The sequence below is a fragment of the Anneissia japonica genome, unplaced genomic scaffold, assembly GCF_011630105.1.
Source record: "Anneissia japonica isolate Jap-2015-1 unplaced genomic scaffold, ASM1163010v1 scaffold287712_len2945570_cov188, whole genome shotgun sequence".
Taxonomy (NCBI): domain Eukaryota; kingdom Metazoa; phylum Echinodermata; class Crinoidea; order Comatulida; family Comatulidae; genus Anneissia; species Anneissia japonica.
Genome location: NW_022704401.1, coordinates 2,305,330 through 2,322,139, shown reverse-complemented (window position 1 = coordinate 2,322,139; position 16,810 = coordinate 2,305,330). Strand labels below are relative to the sequence as shown.

At 34.9% G+C, this 16,810-nt stretch overlaps 1 protein-coding gene and 8 non-coding genes across 10 annotated transcripts in view; 1 reads left to right on the top strand and 8 right to left on the bottom strand.

Annotated features, from left to right (window-relative positions):
* The window catches only part of LOC117104655 (mucin-12-like), a 44,449-nt gene extending 28,235 nt beyond the window's left edge, over positions 1-16,214 (top strand). For both annotated transcript variants that reach the window (XM_033245535.1, XM_033245536.1), the window contains exons 6-7: positions 10,747-11,031; positions 12,250-16,214. In XM_033245535.1, the coding sequence (XP_033101426.1) occupies positions 10,747-11,031; positions 12,250-13,445 (1,481 nt within the window). In that variant the 3' untranslated portion in view covers positions 13,446-16,214. The remainder of the gene's footprint in view (positions 1-10,746; positions 11,032-12,249) is intronic.
* Trnar-ucu lies at positions 833-922 on the bottom strand. The gene is given in 2 exon segments: positions 833-868; positions 886-922. It is a non-coding gene; the product is annotated as a tRNA-Arg (tRNA).
* Trnar-ucu lies at positions 3,297-3,386 on the bottom strand. Its single transcript is given in 2 exon segments — positions 3,297-3,332; positions 3,350-3,386. It is a non-coding gene; the product is annotated as a tRNA-Arg (tRNA).
* Trnar-ucu lies at positions 3,823-3,912 on the bottom strand. The gene is given in 2 exon segments: positions 3,823-3,858; positions 3,876-3,912. It is a non-coding gene; the product is annotated as a tRNA-Arg (tRNA).
* Positions 4,690-4,779, bottom strand: Trnar-ucu. Its single transcript is given in 2 exon segments — positions 4,690-4,725; positions 4,743-4,779. It is a non-coding gene; the product is annotated as a tRNA-Arg (tRNA).
* Trnar-ucu lies at positions 5,373-5,462 on the bottom strand. The gene is given in 2 exon segments: positions 5,373-5,408; positions 5,426-5,462. It is a non-coding gene; the product is annotated as a tRNA-Arg (tRNA).
* Positions 7,988-8,077, bottom strand: Trnar-ucu. The gene is given in 2 exon segments: positions 7,988-8,023; positions 8,041-8,077. It is a non-coding gene; the product is annotated as a tRNA-Arg (tRNA).
* On the bottom strand, positions 9,019-9,108 carry Trnar-ucu. Its single transcript is given in 2 exon segments — positions 9,019-9,054; positions 9,072-9,108. It is a non-coding gene; the product is annotated as a tRNA-Arg (tRNA).
* On the bottom strand, positions 9,736-9,825 carry Trnar-ucu. Its single transcript is given in 2 exon segments — positions 9,736-9,771; positions 9,789-9,825. It is a non-coding gene; the product is annotated as a tRNA-Arg (tRNA).
* Positions 16,215-16,810: the final 596 nt, after the last annotated feature.

The following is a 16,810-nucleotide window of genomic DNA, read 5'->3' as shown; positions in this document are numbered from 1 at the left end:
GTGAAAAATAATATATATAAATATTATATTATATATATATATATATATATATATAGGTAGCAGTATATACTGAAACAATTCAGTGACAACAACTGGCAATCATATTGATCAGATAAGTTTGATGTTTGCCTATTCTAACCACCCATCACCAGCTTTCTAAATAATTCGCCTTCTACAAACTTACTACCGTACTTAATACAACGAAAATATGTACAATAAACACATCTGTTATTAAGCCAAATGTTTCTATGGTTAAAATTCCTATTGTAAAGTCCTGTTGTTATAGTGCGGTAGGTCTTGAAGTTTAGTTTTAATTTTATATATTCATTCATTTTTTGTTATTTTTTTACGGGATAGGTAAATAATTGAATATACATTGTAAGTATAAAGCATAAACAATTATTTGTACTTTGTTTAAGGACCAATGGAATCTAAACAAGAAGATTGTAAGAGCTTGTATTGTAGTAGCATGTCGCTCCTCTAAGGTCTACCGTAATAACAAACGGTAAATTCAGTCGAAATGGAAATGGTGAATGAAAACTAATGAAATGTATTCGAATATTATTAGTAGCGAGCGTGTTATGTATGAAACAACGCCAGGAGAGAATTGTTAATTGTGCCCTCTCTAGTTTAGATGTTGTGATTACGTCACAGCGTTGTGATTTCATCATCGCTGTAGCGCGGCTGTATTAATATTTTAATTTAAGAATTAGAAGTTAAACGTTAAAAAAGAAATTTTACAGCCTAGTATAAAACTGAAGTATAGATTTGATGACAATTATCGATATAAAGATGTAAAAAATGAAAAAAAAAAAAATTACAAAAAAGAGAACATCTCCGGCGGGATTCGAACCCGCAACCTTTGAATGCCAGCTGTCACAACATTAGAAGTCCAACGCGCTATCCATTGCGCCACGGAGACGAACGTAACGGTTGTCGGCTTTAATGTGACTAGTTCTTTTGAATACGAGATGTTGATGACGTTGGCTGCTTTCTTCTCTACCGCAGCATCGAGATTAGCATTCCGGGTGGTTTAATAAAAGCATAGAGAAAGTATTCTATTTTCTCTATGATAAAAGTAAAGTTGTTTTGGGAGGCTGGGTGGGTAGTCTGCTAAAGAAATTATCTTTGTTTAGGCCTGGGTCAAACTGTTGTTAAAAGAATTACCAAATTGATTGGTTATCAAAAATATAAAGACGTAGGCCTAACCCTTTGTGTGCCGTAGGCCTACCCTACCACACACACGATGCAGGCTGGCTCTGAAATCGGACATCGGACAGGACTTTGAGTTAGTAGCATAGCATATCAAAATTGTCAATTTACTGTAGTAGTACTGTACAGTGTAGGCCCTAGAGCCTTAATAAATACAGTTCAAGAAAGTTGTCACCACTTTTTCTACGCTGGAAATTTTTTTAGGCCTACTTAACCTATATTTTATTATCTATTTATTTGTGTATTTATTTATTTATATTTTTATTTATTTATTTGTAATTTGTATTTTAACTAATTTATATTTTATTTATTTATTTTTATTTTTGATTTACTTTACAATTCATTTGTTTATTTATTTACTTTTTAATATAAATATGGTTGTATTGCATTTTCAAATAAATAATCATCATTAGGCTTTACTTCTTTTTGAAGTAATTAGGCTATATTTCTAAATAGCAAGATGACGGTCCGGGTATTTTATAATCATTTTTTCCTCAACTGGTAATAGCAGAAAATGATGTAGGGATAATTAATCATATTGATGGGATGGTAGTGTATCCTTATAAAACAAAGGGGTCTACAATATAAATTTCATAATAATGATAAAGTGATATAGCCTATAACAAATGCTCCATTTCACGTGGATTTATAAAATGTACAGCCACAGGCCCTATTTGGTAAGAAATGTTTTTGGTATCTAAAACCACAGGCCTCTGAAAGAAACATTCAGATACAGTGTCAATAGGCTTATGGTAAATTTTCTAAAAAGTGGCATCTCCGCTGGGATTCGAACCCGCAACCTTTGAATTTCATCGTATAGTACTTAAGCGCTATCCATTGCGCCACGGAGACTTGACTGGTTGTTCGACATTAGTTTTCATATTGATCGCCATGGTCCCGTCACCAATGTCGCCTTCGATTATCATCGTGATACATCATAGATGTCCAAAGCTCTATCCATTGCCGTGCATTGATATTTAAAAAGCCATTGATTCGCCAAAAATATCCAATGTAATCGATTGCAGTCTTTTGTTCATCTAATTTTGCAAAAATAATCTTAATATTTTTTCGTTAATTGTTGACTGGTGTAGGCCTATGCTAATTAATCTTTGAAACCTTTGCTTATTTGCGCTTTATAAAGTTGATTTATCAATATATTACTCATTTCTATTTTTTAAAGATGAAATAGGCCTATTACATGGTGAAGAAAACAAAAAGGCAACTCTTATTAGTTCATCAAAATATAGGCCTAATTAATAATTAGAATGAATAATGAATTTGAAACCATTGGTATACAAATGTTATCGTTATTCACCTAAATAAGAACAATGCTTCATGATGTGTGAGTATGTGGGCTCAATTTTGCAATTAATATCTAAAAGGCCATATCACTGAGTACTTCAAAAAAAGCAATGGGATTCGAACCTTATACCAATGACATTGACCATACGTCGAGCGCTTTAGTGCACAAAGACGGTTGATGAATAGGCCTAATGCATGATAGGCCTAATTCTTTTTCTTCATTGTAATTATTGTTATATTGCTAATTTTGATTAAGAAAATAGAAAGCATAGCGTTTTTAAATATTTAGATGCGTTTGTTTTTGGGGCGTTGTAATTTAATATTCTTCATAGTTGACATCGGCCTCTCTGTTATGTCTTTTGATTTTAGACATATAAATAAACGGAACTTAGTTGCCGCTTTCCTACATTGGGTTAGCGGAAAAAGGCAAAAAACAATCACAATTATCTAGCAGGATTCGAATCTTCACCTTTGAATATCATCGTGCTACATCATAAAAGCCCAACGCGCAAACTTTGAATATCGTGTAACATTTTTTTTTTTTTTTTTTTTGTAATTAGAAGATAAACATTTACATGGTTAAAAAAAATCATCAAAATATTGCTTAAATAAAAAAAAAATAGGCCTAATAATCCTTTAGAATAATGAATATGGATATTGTAATAAATAGGCATAGGCCTACTTAAAAGTCATTAGCACTGAGTATTCTTAAGAAGCATGGGCCCGGATAAGAATCACTCGGAAATGAATTTGTGAAAATTTGGAAAAAATATAATAACGAGCATCTCCGGCGGGATTCGAACCCGCAACCTTTGAATGTCATCGGGTTATACCATAGAAGTCCAACGCGCTATCCATTGCGCCACGGAGACTTGCTTGGATGTACAGCGATATAAAGCCATTAATTCGTTAAAATGTTCATTATGCGATTGAAAGCTACCATATCTTTTGCTCATCTACATCTGTTCTATTTTCTCTGACATTACTAAGGTAATCATTCGTTAATTGTTGACTGGGATATGCTAATTAATCTTAGAGACCTAGCTTATTTGCGCTTTATAAAGTCGATATATCATAATTAACTATTCGGCCTATTCATTTTTATTTTTTATAAGATAACAATTTACATGGTGAAAAAAGATAAAAAGGAATGGAATCGTGCTTAATTTATTTCATCAACTTTTTTCTTAAATTATAATCTGTGATTAGAATCATTTGTGAATTTATCACTGAGTATTCTTAAGAAGCATGGGATAAGAATCACTCCGAAATAAATTTGTGAAAAGTTGGAAAAAAAAAAATAACGAGCATCTCCGGCGGGATTCGAACCCGCAACCTTTGAATGTCATCGAGTTATACCATAGAAGTCCAACGCGCTATCCATTGCGCCACGGAGACTTGCTCGGTTGTAAAGCCAGCGATGTAAAGCCATTGATTCGTTAAAATGTTAACTAAGTGATTGAAAGCTATTTTTTGTTCATATACTTTAGTAATAAGGTAAACTTAATATTCATTCTTTAATTGTTGACTGGGATATGCTAATTAATCTTAGAGACCTAGCTTATTTGCGCTTTATAAAGTCGATATATAATAAAATATTACTCATTTCTATTTTTTTTTTATATAAGAACAATTTACATGGTGAAAAAAGATGAAAAGGAATTGAATCGCGCTTATATTATTTCATCAATTTTTTTTCTTAACTTATTATCAGTGATTAGAATCATTTGTGAATAATGAATTTGAAACCATATGGTTATTTACCTTTAGTGATTCACGATTTCGGGCTCAATTTTGCAACAATACCGTAATATCTACAAGTTCTTATCACTGAGTATTCCAAAGAAGCAGTGGGATTCGACCATCGAATTTATATACTTGCTCTTATTTATATTTATTGCGCAGATGAGACAATTAATGCATAATGCCTGTGTATTCAATTTTCTTCATTTTAATCATTACGGTATTGTTGATAATTGTTGAAAATACCGTAGTAAACATAGCACTTTAATATTTAAATGTTTGTTTTGGGGGTTGTAAGAGTCATAATTTTATCTTCCTCAGTAAGATAAACGGAACTTGGTCGCCTCTTCCTACAGTGGAATACAGCAGAAAAGAGCAAAAGAATCACTCCGAAATAAATTTGTGAACAATTTGGAGAAAAAAAATGATGAGCATCTCCGGCGGGATTCGAACCCGCAACCTTTGAATGTCATCGGGTTATACCATAGAAGTCCAACGCGCTATCCATTGCGCCACGGAGACTACCTCCAGCGATGTAAAGCCATTGATTCGTTAAAATGTTCACTATGTGATTGAAAGCTATTTTTTTGTTCATCTACATTACTAATTAAACTAATATTCATTCGTTAATTGTTGACTGGGATATGCTAATTAATAATAGCGACCAAGCTTATTTGCGCTTTATAAAGTCCATACCGGTATATCATAACTATTACTCATTTCTATTTTTTTTTAATAAGATAACAATTTACATGGTGAAAAAAGATAAAAAGTAATCGCGCTTAAATTATTTCATCAATTTTTTTCCTAAATTATAATTGATGATTGATGCATAATCCCTGTGTATTTCATTTTCTTCGTTTTCCTAATCATTATTGTTGCTAATTGTTATCAGGAAAATAGTAAATATAGCACTTTAATATTTAAATGTTTGTTTTGGGGGTAGGGAAGCGTTGTAAGAGTAGTCAAAATTTTATCTTCCTTGCCTACCTCAACCTTTAATTGATTTGTGATATTTTGGAAAAATTAATAAACCGAACCTATGTAAAGTGTAATATAGCAGAAAAGAGCAAAAGAATCGCCCCGAAATAAATTTGTGGAAAAAAAATAACAAGCATCTCCGGCGGGATTCGAACCCGCAACCTTTGAATATCATCGTGTTATACCATAGAAGTCCAACGCGCTATCCATTGCGCCACAGAGACTTACTTGGTTGTGCAGCGATATTTAAAAAGCCATTGATTCGCCAAATGTCCAACGCGATCGATTGCTGTCTTTTGTTCATCTATACTTTTACTATAAGTAATCTAATACTCATTCGTTAATTATTTGACAGTCAAATGACTGGTGCAAACTAATCGTAGGGACCTTGCTTATTTGCGCTTTATGAAGTCGATATACAGTATCATATTATTACTCATTTATATATTTTAATATATTATAATTTTTTATAAAAGATAATTTATATTGTGAAAAAGATAATGTAAGTTCTTATGACTGAGCATCATTTAAATTATTGTTTTTGCTAATTTTATTTAAGAAATAGTACTGAACTATAAAAAGCAGGCGATCGAACCCGCAACCTTTAAATGTCGTCGCGTTGTGCCATAGAACTCCAACGCGCTATCCATAACGCTATTGGGACTTGCTTGGTTGTAATTTTTACTAAGTAAACTAATATTCATTCGTTAATTATTGGCTGTTGACTGGTACGCTAAGTTTATATATATTTGCGCTTTATAAAGTCGATATATCATAAAGTTATTACCGTACTCGTTTCTATTTTTTATTACGCCTACTGAAGATACAATTTACATGGTAAAAAAAAATGGCAACTGGTGGAATCGCACTTAAATTATTTCATCAAATTTTTGCTTAAATTAAAGCCAATAAATATAATCATTAATGAGTAATTAATTTGAATATTGCAATAAATATCTAAAAGTGCTTATCACTGAGTATTCTAAAGAAGAAGTGGGATTTAAACTTAACAACTAACGACATCGACTATACGTCGAGCGCGTTATTGCACGGAGACGGTTGATGCATAACGTCTCCGTATTTGTCTTTTGGCCATTTTAATCATAAACTAATCGTAGGGACCTTGCTTATTTGCGCTTTATGAAGTCGATATACAGTATCATATTATTACTCATTTATATATTTTAATATATTATAATTTTTTATAAAAGATAATTTATATTGTGAAAAAGATAATGTAAGTTCTTATGACTGAGCATCATTTAAATTATTGTTTTTGCTAATTTTGTTTAAGAAATAGTACTGAACTATAAAAAGCAGGCGATCGAACCCGCAACCTTTAAATGTCGTCGTGTTGTGCCATAGAACTCCAACGCGCTATCCATAACGCTATTGGGACTTGCTTGGTTGTAATTTTTACTAAGTAAACTAATATTCATTCGTTAATTATTGGCTGTTGACTGGTACGCTAAGTTTATATATATTTGCGCTTTATAAAGTCGATATATCATAAAGTTATTACCGTACTCGTTTCTATTTTTTATTACGCCTACTGAAGATACAATTTACATGGTAAAAAAAAATGGCAACTGGTAGAATCGCACTTAAATTATTTCATCAAATTTTTGCTTAAATTAAAGCCAATAAATATAATCATTAACGAGTAATTAATTTGAATATTGCAATAAATATCTAAAAGTGCTTATCACTGAGTATTCTAAAGAAGAAGTGGGATTTAAACTTAACAACTAACGACATCGACTATACGTCGAGTGCGTTATTGCACGGAGACGGTTGATGCATAACGTCTCCGTATTTGTCTTTTGGCCATTTTAATCATTGTTGTTGCTAATTTTTTATTAAGAAAAGAGGAAACAAAGCGTTTTAATATTTAAATGCATTTGGGATGCGAAGCGCTGTAAGGGAATTAATTTAATATTCTTCATTTAGCTATCATCGGCCTCTCTGTTTTGTAATTCATTTGAATTTTAGACAAATAAATAAACGGAACTTAGTTGCTCCTTCCCTATTCTGGGATAGCAAAAAAGGCAAAATAATCACCCTGAAATACAATTGTAAAAAAAATAAACAAGCATCTCTGGCGGGACTCGAAACCGCAGCCTTTGAATGTCATCGTGTGCAGCGATATAAAGCCATTGATTCGTTAAAATTTTCACTGTGATTAATTGCTATCTTTTGTTCATCTCTGCATTTAATAAATAAGTAAACTAATATTCATTCGTTAATTGTTTGAATGGTATAGGCTAAGCTAAGTAATCATAGAAACCTTGCTTATTTGCGCTGTATAGAGTCGATATATTAATTATTATTACTCATTTATATTTTTTTTATTATTTATTATTAGAAGATAACAATTTACATGGTGAAAAAGAAGGAATGGAATCGCGCTTAAATTATTTCATCAAATTTGTACTTAAATTATAATCAGTGATTAGAATCATTTGTGAATAATGAATTTGAAACCATTGGTATACATATTGTATGGTTATTCACCTGCACTGATTCACGATCCCGGTCTCAATATCGCAACAATGGTATCTACAAGTTCTTATGAGTATAAAGAAGCAATGGATTCGACCATACTTCTGGTGCGCGCTATTTTTCATATTATTTTGGCAGAGACGATTGATGTATAATGACGGTTTATTTCATTTTCTTCATTTTAATTATTTTTTTTGCTAATTGTGTTTAAGAGAATAATAAACAAGATAACAAAAAAAAAGGAGGCCATCTCCGGCGGGATTCGAACCCGCAACCTTTGAATGTCATCGTATTGTGCCATAGAAGTCCAACGCGCTATCCATTGCGCCACGGAGACTCGGCGTGAAAAACGATATTTGTAAATCAAATTTCATTTGATATGGTGGAACGATTGATCGTTTTGATTTGGTGAAATTCTGCTGAGTCAGGACCGCAGCAAACGGCGGTAGTTCAGATCAGTCTTAAATTATTCATTTTGAAATTACCGTATATAGAGAACTCTGATGTAGGCCTACCATAACCATGCATGCAACTGGCGACGTTTACCCTACATCAGTATTGTCTTCTAAGAATTTATCGAGCTTATTTTGATCTGATTTTGATTTTATTTATTCAATATCTCAACTGTACATACAGACAACAATATACAAAACGAAAAAAAAAAAATATGCGGTATATATTATCATTATTTATTTATTAATTTATCTACAGTTAGAAGCCCTCCTTTGGGACATCCTTATTATTAAGGGGACACAGGAAACACTTAAAGTATATCTTTAAACACTACAAACAACCCCTATTTAGGGGACACCCTTATTAAGGGGACACCGACCTCTCAGCGTCTCGTGAATCTTTTTGAGTTTTGATGAATAAATAAACGAAACTTGGCCACCTCGATCCTACACTGGGATAGCAGACAAGGGCAAAAGAATAACCCCAAAATAAATTTGGGAAAAGAAAGCATAGGGATTAAAAATTTCTTTTGAGGGGGCCCTGTCAATCTGGAGGGGCCAATTATTAGGGGACCCTTGCCATTATTGAGGGCCCATGATATAATTATCATTTTTGGGAAAAATATGCAACCTGCATTTTCTATTGGCCCCTGGTAAGCTTGAGCCCGGTGATCTTTCCCCCTGCCCCACCTCTATGTGGCCCTGATGGTAAGTCGTTGTAAGAGTCATAATTTTATCTTCCTCATCCCTTCAGTGGGATATAGCAGAAAAGAGCACAAGAATCAATCCGAAATAAATTTGTGAAAAATTTAGAAAAAATAACGAGCATCTCCGGCGGGATTCGAACCCGCAACCTTTGAATGTCATCGGGATATGCCATAGAAGTCCAACGCGCTATCCATTGCGCCACGGAGACTTGCTCGTTTATACAGCGATGTAAAGCCATTAATTCGTTAAAATGTTCACTGTGATTGATTGCTGTCGTTTGTTCATCATCTACATTTACTAAATAAGTATACTAATATTCATTCGTTATTTTTTTATACTGGTATAGGCCTAAGCTAAGTAATCATAGAGACCTTGCTTATTTGCGCTTTATATAGTCGACATATCAATTATTATTACTCATTTATATATATTTTTAATTATTAGACGATAACAATTTACATGGTGAAAAAAGGGAATGGAATCGTGCTTAAATTATTTCATCAAATTTGTACTTAAATTATAATCAGTGATTAGAATCATTTGTGAATAGTGAATTAAAAACCATTGGTACTGTATACATATTGTATGGTTATTCACCTGCACTGATTCACGATCCCGGTCTCAATATCGCAACAATAATATCTACAAGTTCTTATGACTGACTATTCTAAAGAAGCAATGAATTCGACCATACTTCTGGTGCGCGCTATTTTTCATATTAATTGGGCAGAGACGATTGATGTATAATGACTGTATTTCATTTTCTTCATTTAAATTATTGTTTTTGCTAATTGTGTTTAAGAAAATAATAAACAAGATTAAAAAAAAAAACAGCCATCTCCGGCGGGATTCGAACCCGCAACCTTTGAATGTCATCGTGTTGTGCCATAGAAGTCCAACGCGCTATCCATTGCGCCACGGAGACTCGCCGTGAAGAACAATACTGTATTTGTTAATCAAATTTGATTTGACATGGTGGAACGATTGATCATTTTGATTTGGTAAAATTCTGCTGAGTCAGGTAGCAGCAAACGGCGGATCAGTCTTAAATGATTCATTTTGAAATTATATAAGAACTCTGATTTAGGCCTACCATAACCATGCATGCAACTTGCGACGTTTACCCTACATCAGTATTGTCTTCTAAGAATTTATCGAGCTTAATTTGATCTGATTTTAATTTTGGTTTTTTCAATATCTCAACTGTGTAATTACTACTATCTCAAGGGGTCATGCCGCTACAGATCAAGCCTGCCATCTTTTGTTTTAATCACTGTGTCATTTTTACCTCATTTTCATATCAATGCATTGTGTCAGCTGTGATTTTTCTATAGCAAAACTGAGCTTATGAGTCTAAATAACAGCCTGGTTTTATCGTTTTCACATGGTTATGACGTGATTTGATTTGTGACAATATTTGGTATCGTATACACGATAAATCGTTATCGAATCGTGCTAGTGTGAAAACTTCTCTTTTTTCTATATGAACAATTGATTTTTAGCTTTAATTTTTATCTTTATCGTCATAGTGTAAACAGGCGTTTACTATCCTTTCAACAAAACTTTTGAATGGGCTAGCTTGTTTGCAAATTAAACACCTCGGGTAGTCTTTAGAAAACTAATTGAGAGGAAAACAAAAATTTAAAGCCAGGCTTCGGCGGGAAAAAAATATGTTAAATTCTGCAGGAACTGCACACTGAAAGTGTGTTTTACAAAAACTCAAGAATGGTTAACAAATACAGATTTTTTTAATAGGCCTATTTAAAAACGGGAAGGTCATGATGTGATGTCACCGTGGATTCCATGATGTCACTAATAATACTATTCCTTTTCAACTTTCTTGTAGAAATCAAAATAAATAACGTCGAATCGAATAGCAGCACCTGGACAACTCCAGTCGTTCACAAAGCCAACACGATTGAGATTAGCTTTACAGCACCCAGGGACACGACGTCTATGGTCATTAATGACGACGAAAATACTTCGCCCATACCTCCAGCACCCCCTACACCGCCTATTAAAGAATCGGCAAATCTCAACAGTGGAAACGGCAACGGGGTGATTGAAGACCCAAGCGTTATTCTTCGAAACTTGCAGGCGGGTATACCGGTGAACCCGAACGAATTTCAAGGTAAGAAGAGATAAGAGTTAATTTTATTGTACGATGTTATCACTCCTTGTAACTTAACTCCAAATACAGTGCCCTGCTGAACAAAACGCAGTATGAACAAATTTCTGTTTGGAAAATCCATACACTATTAAATTTTATGTTACAAATTCGTGGAAATTGCCCATATACGGGCATGATGATGTCATGTCACACCCATATTATGGGAAGATCACAGCTTTTTTTCGCATTCAGTTTTATAGAGTAGAGGTCTAAGGGGAAAGGACGTTGCTATTTATTTGTGTAAAGTTAATGCTTGCGATGGTGCAGGATGGCGTATGATATCAAGAAACCTTCCTTTATCGGTTCAATCTGGCGATTGAGGATTCTGTCACATTGTGTTGTATGGCAACTTTGTGTCTACACAGAGGAGCAGATATCTGCAACTGTAGAGTGTAGTAGGCTAGCCGTCCGAAGTGTATTTGCGTATGCAGGATGAGTACCCTATGAGATGCTGTAACCTAAACCAAAATTAGTTGCCCGAAAACATCTAGATATTTACTCGGATCTTGGTGTTGCATCTGCGTCAATTTGTTGGCACTAGAGAAAATATGGGTGAACCATGTGAATATTGTCCTGTCACACCTTGCTAATCCTTCAGAAGAAACCAAAAACTTATTTTGACAAAAATCTCCCATACTGCAGTTTGTTTGGAAGGCAGTGATCTACTTTAGTTTTGTTAATATTAACTGTAAGATTATACTTTTAATAAGATAACAAAACACCTTCTAGTTCATGTGCAATACTTGAACTAAAAAATAGAACAAGAAAAGGTGCAACAACGTACTATAGGCCTACTCGTTAACTGCGAAAGAGTAAATATCACTCAAATGTCAAAATTCACACTTATTCATTATAATAGTTATAATTCACTATAATAGTTATTCACTTGGGATAAAATATTTGTTTCATTCCATTTCATTCTTTACTCTTACGGAAGTTGTGCTGTTGGCACTCTTACTAGTTTTCACTCTTTTTGGAAAGCAAACATACAGAATTAGTCAAAAGTTAAAATGGTTTAGATAGTGGATATTTAGCCGGGTAGGACGGCTATTTGTTTACACAGCATTAGTACAACCCTAAACTTAAAGATAGACAGCCGGTAAAATTATATACGGTGCACTTTATTAACTAATAAAGGCAATAATTACAATGATGTTCTCTCCAATTCATCCACTTCAGCTCAAGTATCTATTGATGGTGACGTGCATCCCGAAGACGTTCGAAAAGCCTGTAAAACGATATCCGACCTTCTGCTATTCCCGACGAACAAGAACACGAAGGGGGCAAGAATGTTTGCCAAGCGACGGAAAAGAAGCGCCAAATGGACATTAGAAAGTGTCGGACAAGGTCCAGACGAAACAGTCACGACCACCGAGGAAGTATTCCACGAAGAATCGACCGTAGGCCCTGCCGGTGGTGTTTCAATGTTCCCCCCGGGATTTATTCCGCTACCACCAACTCTACCCCCGGTGCGTAAATTGTTAATTGAACCTATAGACTTTAATGTGAATTTAAAGAGTAAAGAAAAGTGTAAACACGACGTAATTCCGCCTGCTCAATGCAACATGCTCGTTCAGGATCTATTGTCGCAGTCTGGCCGTGGTGCTCAGATGTTTGAGAAAAGGCGAAAGCGATCTGAAAAATATGTGGTACCAGATAAGCCTAAGATGACGTCACCCCAGGTTGTATTGAAGAAACCAGAACGTGAGGAGCCGGTGAACGTATCTCTTGAATTCATTGCCATGCAAGGTGTAGGAACAGGTGCGATAGGCAAGCCGAAGATGACCCCATGGGAGGCAGCGTCAAAAGACCCCAAAGGTAGAGTTGACGCTGCCTTTGACCACCTCAATCCAATGAGTAAGCCACTTGAATTTACAAAGAAATTTGAAAAGCCTAAGCCCCCTGCCTCGTGGATGCAGTCATCCAACATCGTCCCCGATTTTAGACCCAAAAAGTCGATTTATTCTGTAGCAAGACCGACATTTAAGGCCGATGAGATTCCGTCAGAAAAACCAGCGACCCAAAATGGTGAACTACCACCCCGTTTCCATCCTAAATTTGATGCGAGAAATGCACATCCATCATCACAAACAGACAACACTGACAGTCCAGGCTTATCTAGGGTCAACTTCCACCCAAATCCCAGGTCCTGGACATCACCAGACAGTACCCCTGGAATTGTATCCCCTCCATCTTCCGAGTGTTCCCTAAGCAATGAATTCAAACCCAACGCAGGTCTTCCGACTGTTCCATTTAAAACGCCTAATTACAATTCTAAGCCGAGGGGCTTCCGGTCCCCGCCGACTCGAAGCGATTCACCAAGAGACCGCTCCAGTCCAGCTACCGGTATGATCATGGAAAGTGACGATTTATAAAGCATTTCTTACAATTGAAATCTTAAACGAACGTTATGTAAATACGTATGAGTAATAATAGTTGATGTAGATTGGTTTAAAAATGTGAAATAATAGGTATATATCTTTCGATATAGAATTTGTAAATCAAAGCTCCTCATGTCGAATAGTAATTTTCTAACAATAATTTAAGTACGGGTGTTGATGAAGATGAGTGTTATTTGTTGTTAACATTTTCAACAAAATATTTTGTTTGCTGTTGTTATTTTTGGTTTATTGTCATTTTTATTTCATCAGTGGATGCAAATGTTGATGAATTACCTTATTAAATGTTTTACAAGAATTATGGATATTATAAGCTGTAGGAATACACTAATATTATTATTATCATCATCAACATCATAAACATCATCATCAACATCATCATCAGCAGCAGCATCATTTATTATTTATTACTATGATTATTAAAGTTGTTATTGTTTCAGACCTGTAAGTTATAATTGTTATGAGTGTAGGTGGCTCCACACTTGAACTTACCTAGAGCTAATCGTGAACAATTCAACATCACCATTTATTAATTTTCTTTTGTTTCGTGCTATTTTAAGTATAAATCCTATCTTGGTGGTAAATAGCTACTTGGGTCTTATATGTATTAAGCAATTTAATTTCTTATTTCATTTTGTTTTCAAAATGTTCAATTATACTCTATGCAATCGTTTTATTTTCATTATGGAATCTTATAGTTCTTGTTACGTTACTTTTGCTTTGCCAAAATAAGAGGAATCTAAATATATAAATAAACCATTTAACATTTTTTCTGGCCATCTTATTGTGAAAATTAAGAAATATTCTACATTTAGCTGGTACAATTTAGGTCTTGGCTCATCTGCCGTATTAATAATTGAACCAGGTCTCTTGGAAACATAAGGCACTAAAGACTACTCCTATAATTGCATTGAACTGTCGTCACCAAAACGACGTGTAGGCCTAAAAATACAAGATATTATGCATCCTTTGAAACTAAAGTTGCGAGAACTATCGGGCATTGAGGTGCTGTTAAGTTCCAATATGCGATGGTCAGACTATAGGTGACTATTTTTATGTAGGTCTAGATAGGTACTGTACTTGTTAACATTACATTAATATTGTTCACGTAGGCCTAATTATATTTTGAGTATGGGTGACCTCATGTGTTCGTAGAATACTGTAAGGTACATTGTGTAACAGTTCAGCAAAATGGTAGGCCTACGTTTGGCACTGCCAATTATCGATGCACCCTTGCTTTAACTGGACCTTTCTGCTAAACTTGGATATAGGATGTTGTGTTGCTAAGGGTCCCAAAAAATGACAGTCTAATGCCGGGCACTCGTTGCGTCGTACGACGAATCCAACTCCTCCCTGTGATACGACGCCGTCAACTGATTGTCGGTTGTAGCTGGATGTAGTCTGAACGAATCGTCCTTAACAACGATCCGTTGCGCGCGCGTCGTTGAGCTGCGTTCGCCATAGAATCGCGTTGCCCGACGACGGTCGGGCGCAGAGTGAGTGCTTACTTTGTACGTACACAATTGTGCGCTTGTGGGGGCAACACGTGTTCTGATGTGGTCATTTAAGTTTATTTTTACACTATGGAGGGGCCCATACATAAGCGTGTTAATAATAGAACTATTTTGATTTTTGATTGTTTTACAAAATCGAGTGTGAATAAAACATTGACTAAAAACCAATGGCATGTGTTTGAAAAACAAAATACATTTTTGAAACAAATACATTAACATCTTAAATAGCTGGCCAGTTTTATAAACATAATTTTTTACTTTCCAAATGTCATGGAATAATTGTAGTCATTACCGGTATTAATACAAACGTAACGCAAGGTAAAATCCAATTAGTCGTTGACATATCGCGATTATAAGTGTAATAATGATATTAGTAATTTGTTACTGTATTTTGTATAGTTTCATCCGACGTCTTAGACAAGTCTTTCTATAAACTGCTGACGTAAATGTAATGGTGGATATATGACGTAGTACACATAATTATTGTTTAAGTATTTTGAAAGAACTGCAGTAAATAAAAGATATTTTTGAAGAAAGATGTTAGCAAATTTATTTTACCAGTAACAACATGAAATGATGAATATGGTACACACCAACTGTTGCGGCACATTTGAGTGTATCGAGAGTAAAGAATTATGTGGAATTCGGCAAGAGAAAATGAAAATTTCGTATTTAAAAGTTTGGTTTTCGTAAAATCGCTACCGCGTTTTCACTGTGTTGCTGGTCCCCAACGAGATCTGGGAGGTTCTCCGATTCGACCGACCAATCAGCGTCTCAGACAGCCCTGTTGGCAATAACTTTTAGCGATTATATGGGACAAATGAATGCTAGATGCGTCAGGTCACATTGTGTTACGCTACGTTCTTAAAAACTTTTATGTGCATTGCGGTATTGAATCGGAGTATTACGACGAATGTTGACACAAAAACATTTTTTATATAAGTATTGTGCGTAGATAGGTTGATTTGATTTCAGAGGCGCTTATGATTTTATTACATTTTCTAGAAAATCGATCATAGTAGTTGTGAATCTCGCTCAATCTGTATGTATGAAACAAAAGGAAAAGTAGTTCCGTACAGTAAAGTATAGGGTAATATTAATTTTAGAAACCTGGTTTTAAAACGTCATACAATATTCTTAAATTATTTAGATTGTTTCCTTGGTAAATATTTGTTTTCTGATTAGGCCCGAGTTTGCCTTGAACTGCAATAAATACATATTTTAACAAAAATTGTGTCTATGCTGAACTTGTTGCTCTTGAATAAAGTGGTGGCTCCAGAAAAATGCCGACAGGGGGGTAAATTAAAACGGACAGGAGGAGCCGAACCAAGTGACTGCTTAGAGCTTCAGTAGGGTCCCCCCGGGTATAATCACTTTTGAGGGTCATGAAGGAGAGAGATTTTGTGGATTAGGAGGCCCAAAATTGTGCATTCAGACGACAAGTCACAATTGTTTTTTGCTCGGCAAAATACTAATTCAGTCCGAGCACCTCGTCGTCGTGTCTCCAACCTTGTCACCCCCCTCCCACTTTCTTTTTGGAAAAAAAAAGAAAAAGAAAATATTGATCACCCAAAACGCATCGGAGGTTATTTTCGGGCGTCTAGAAAACAATAATTTTGCGGGGGCATGCCCCTAGACCTCCTAGGGTAGTGTTATCTCAACCTGCCCCACTTTCGGCCCCATTTTGTCCCCCCCACACCTTTCGGACATCTCTGGATCCGCCCCTGTATTAGATGTTTATAATGCGAGTACAGTATGTATGTTTATTAGGCCTACCTAAATCTACAATGCATACATACATCCACAGACATATCCTTACATTAAGAA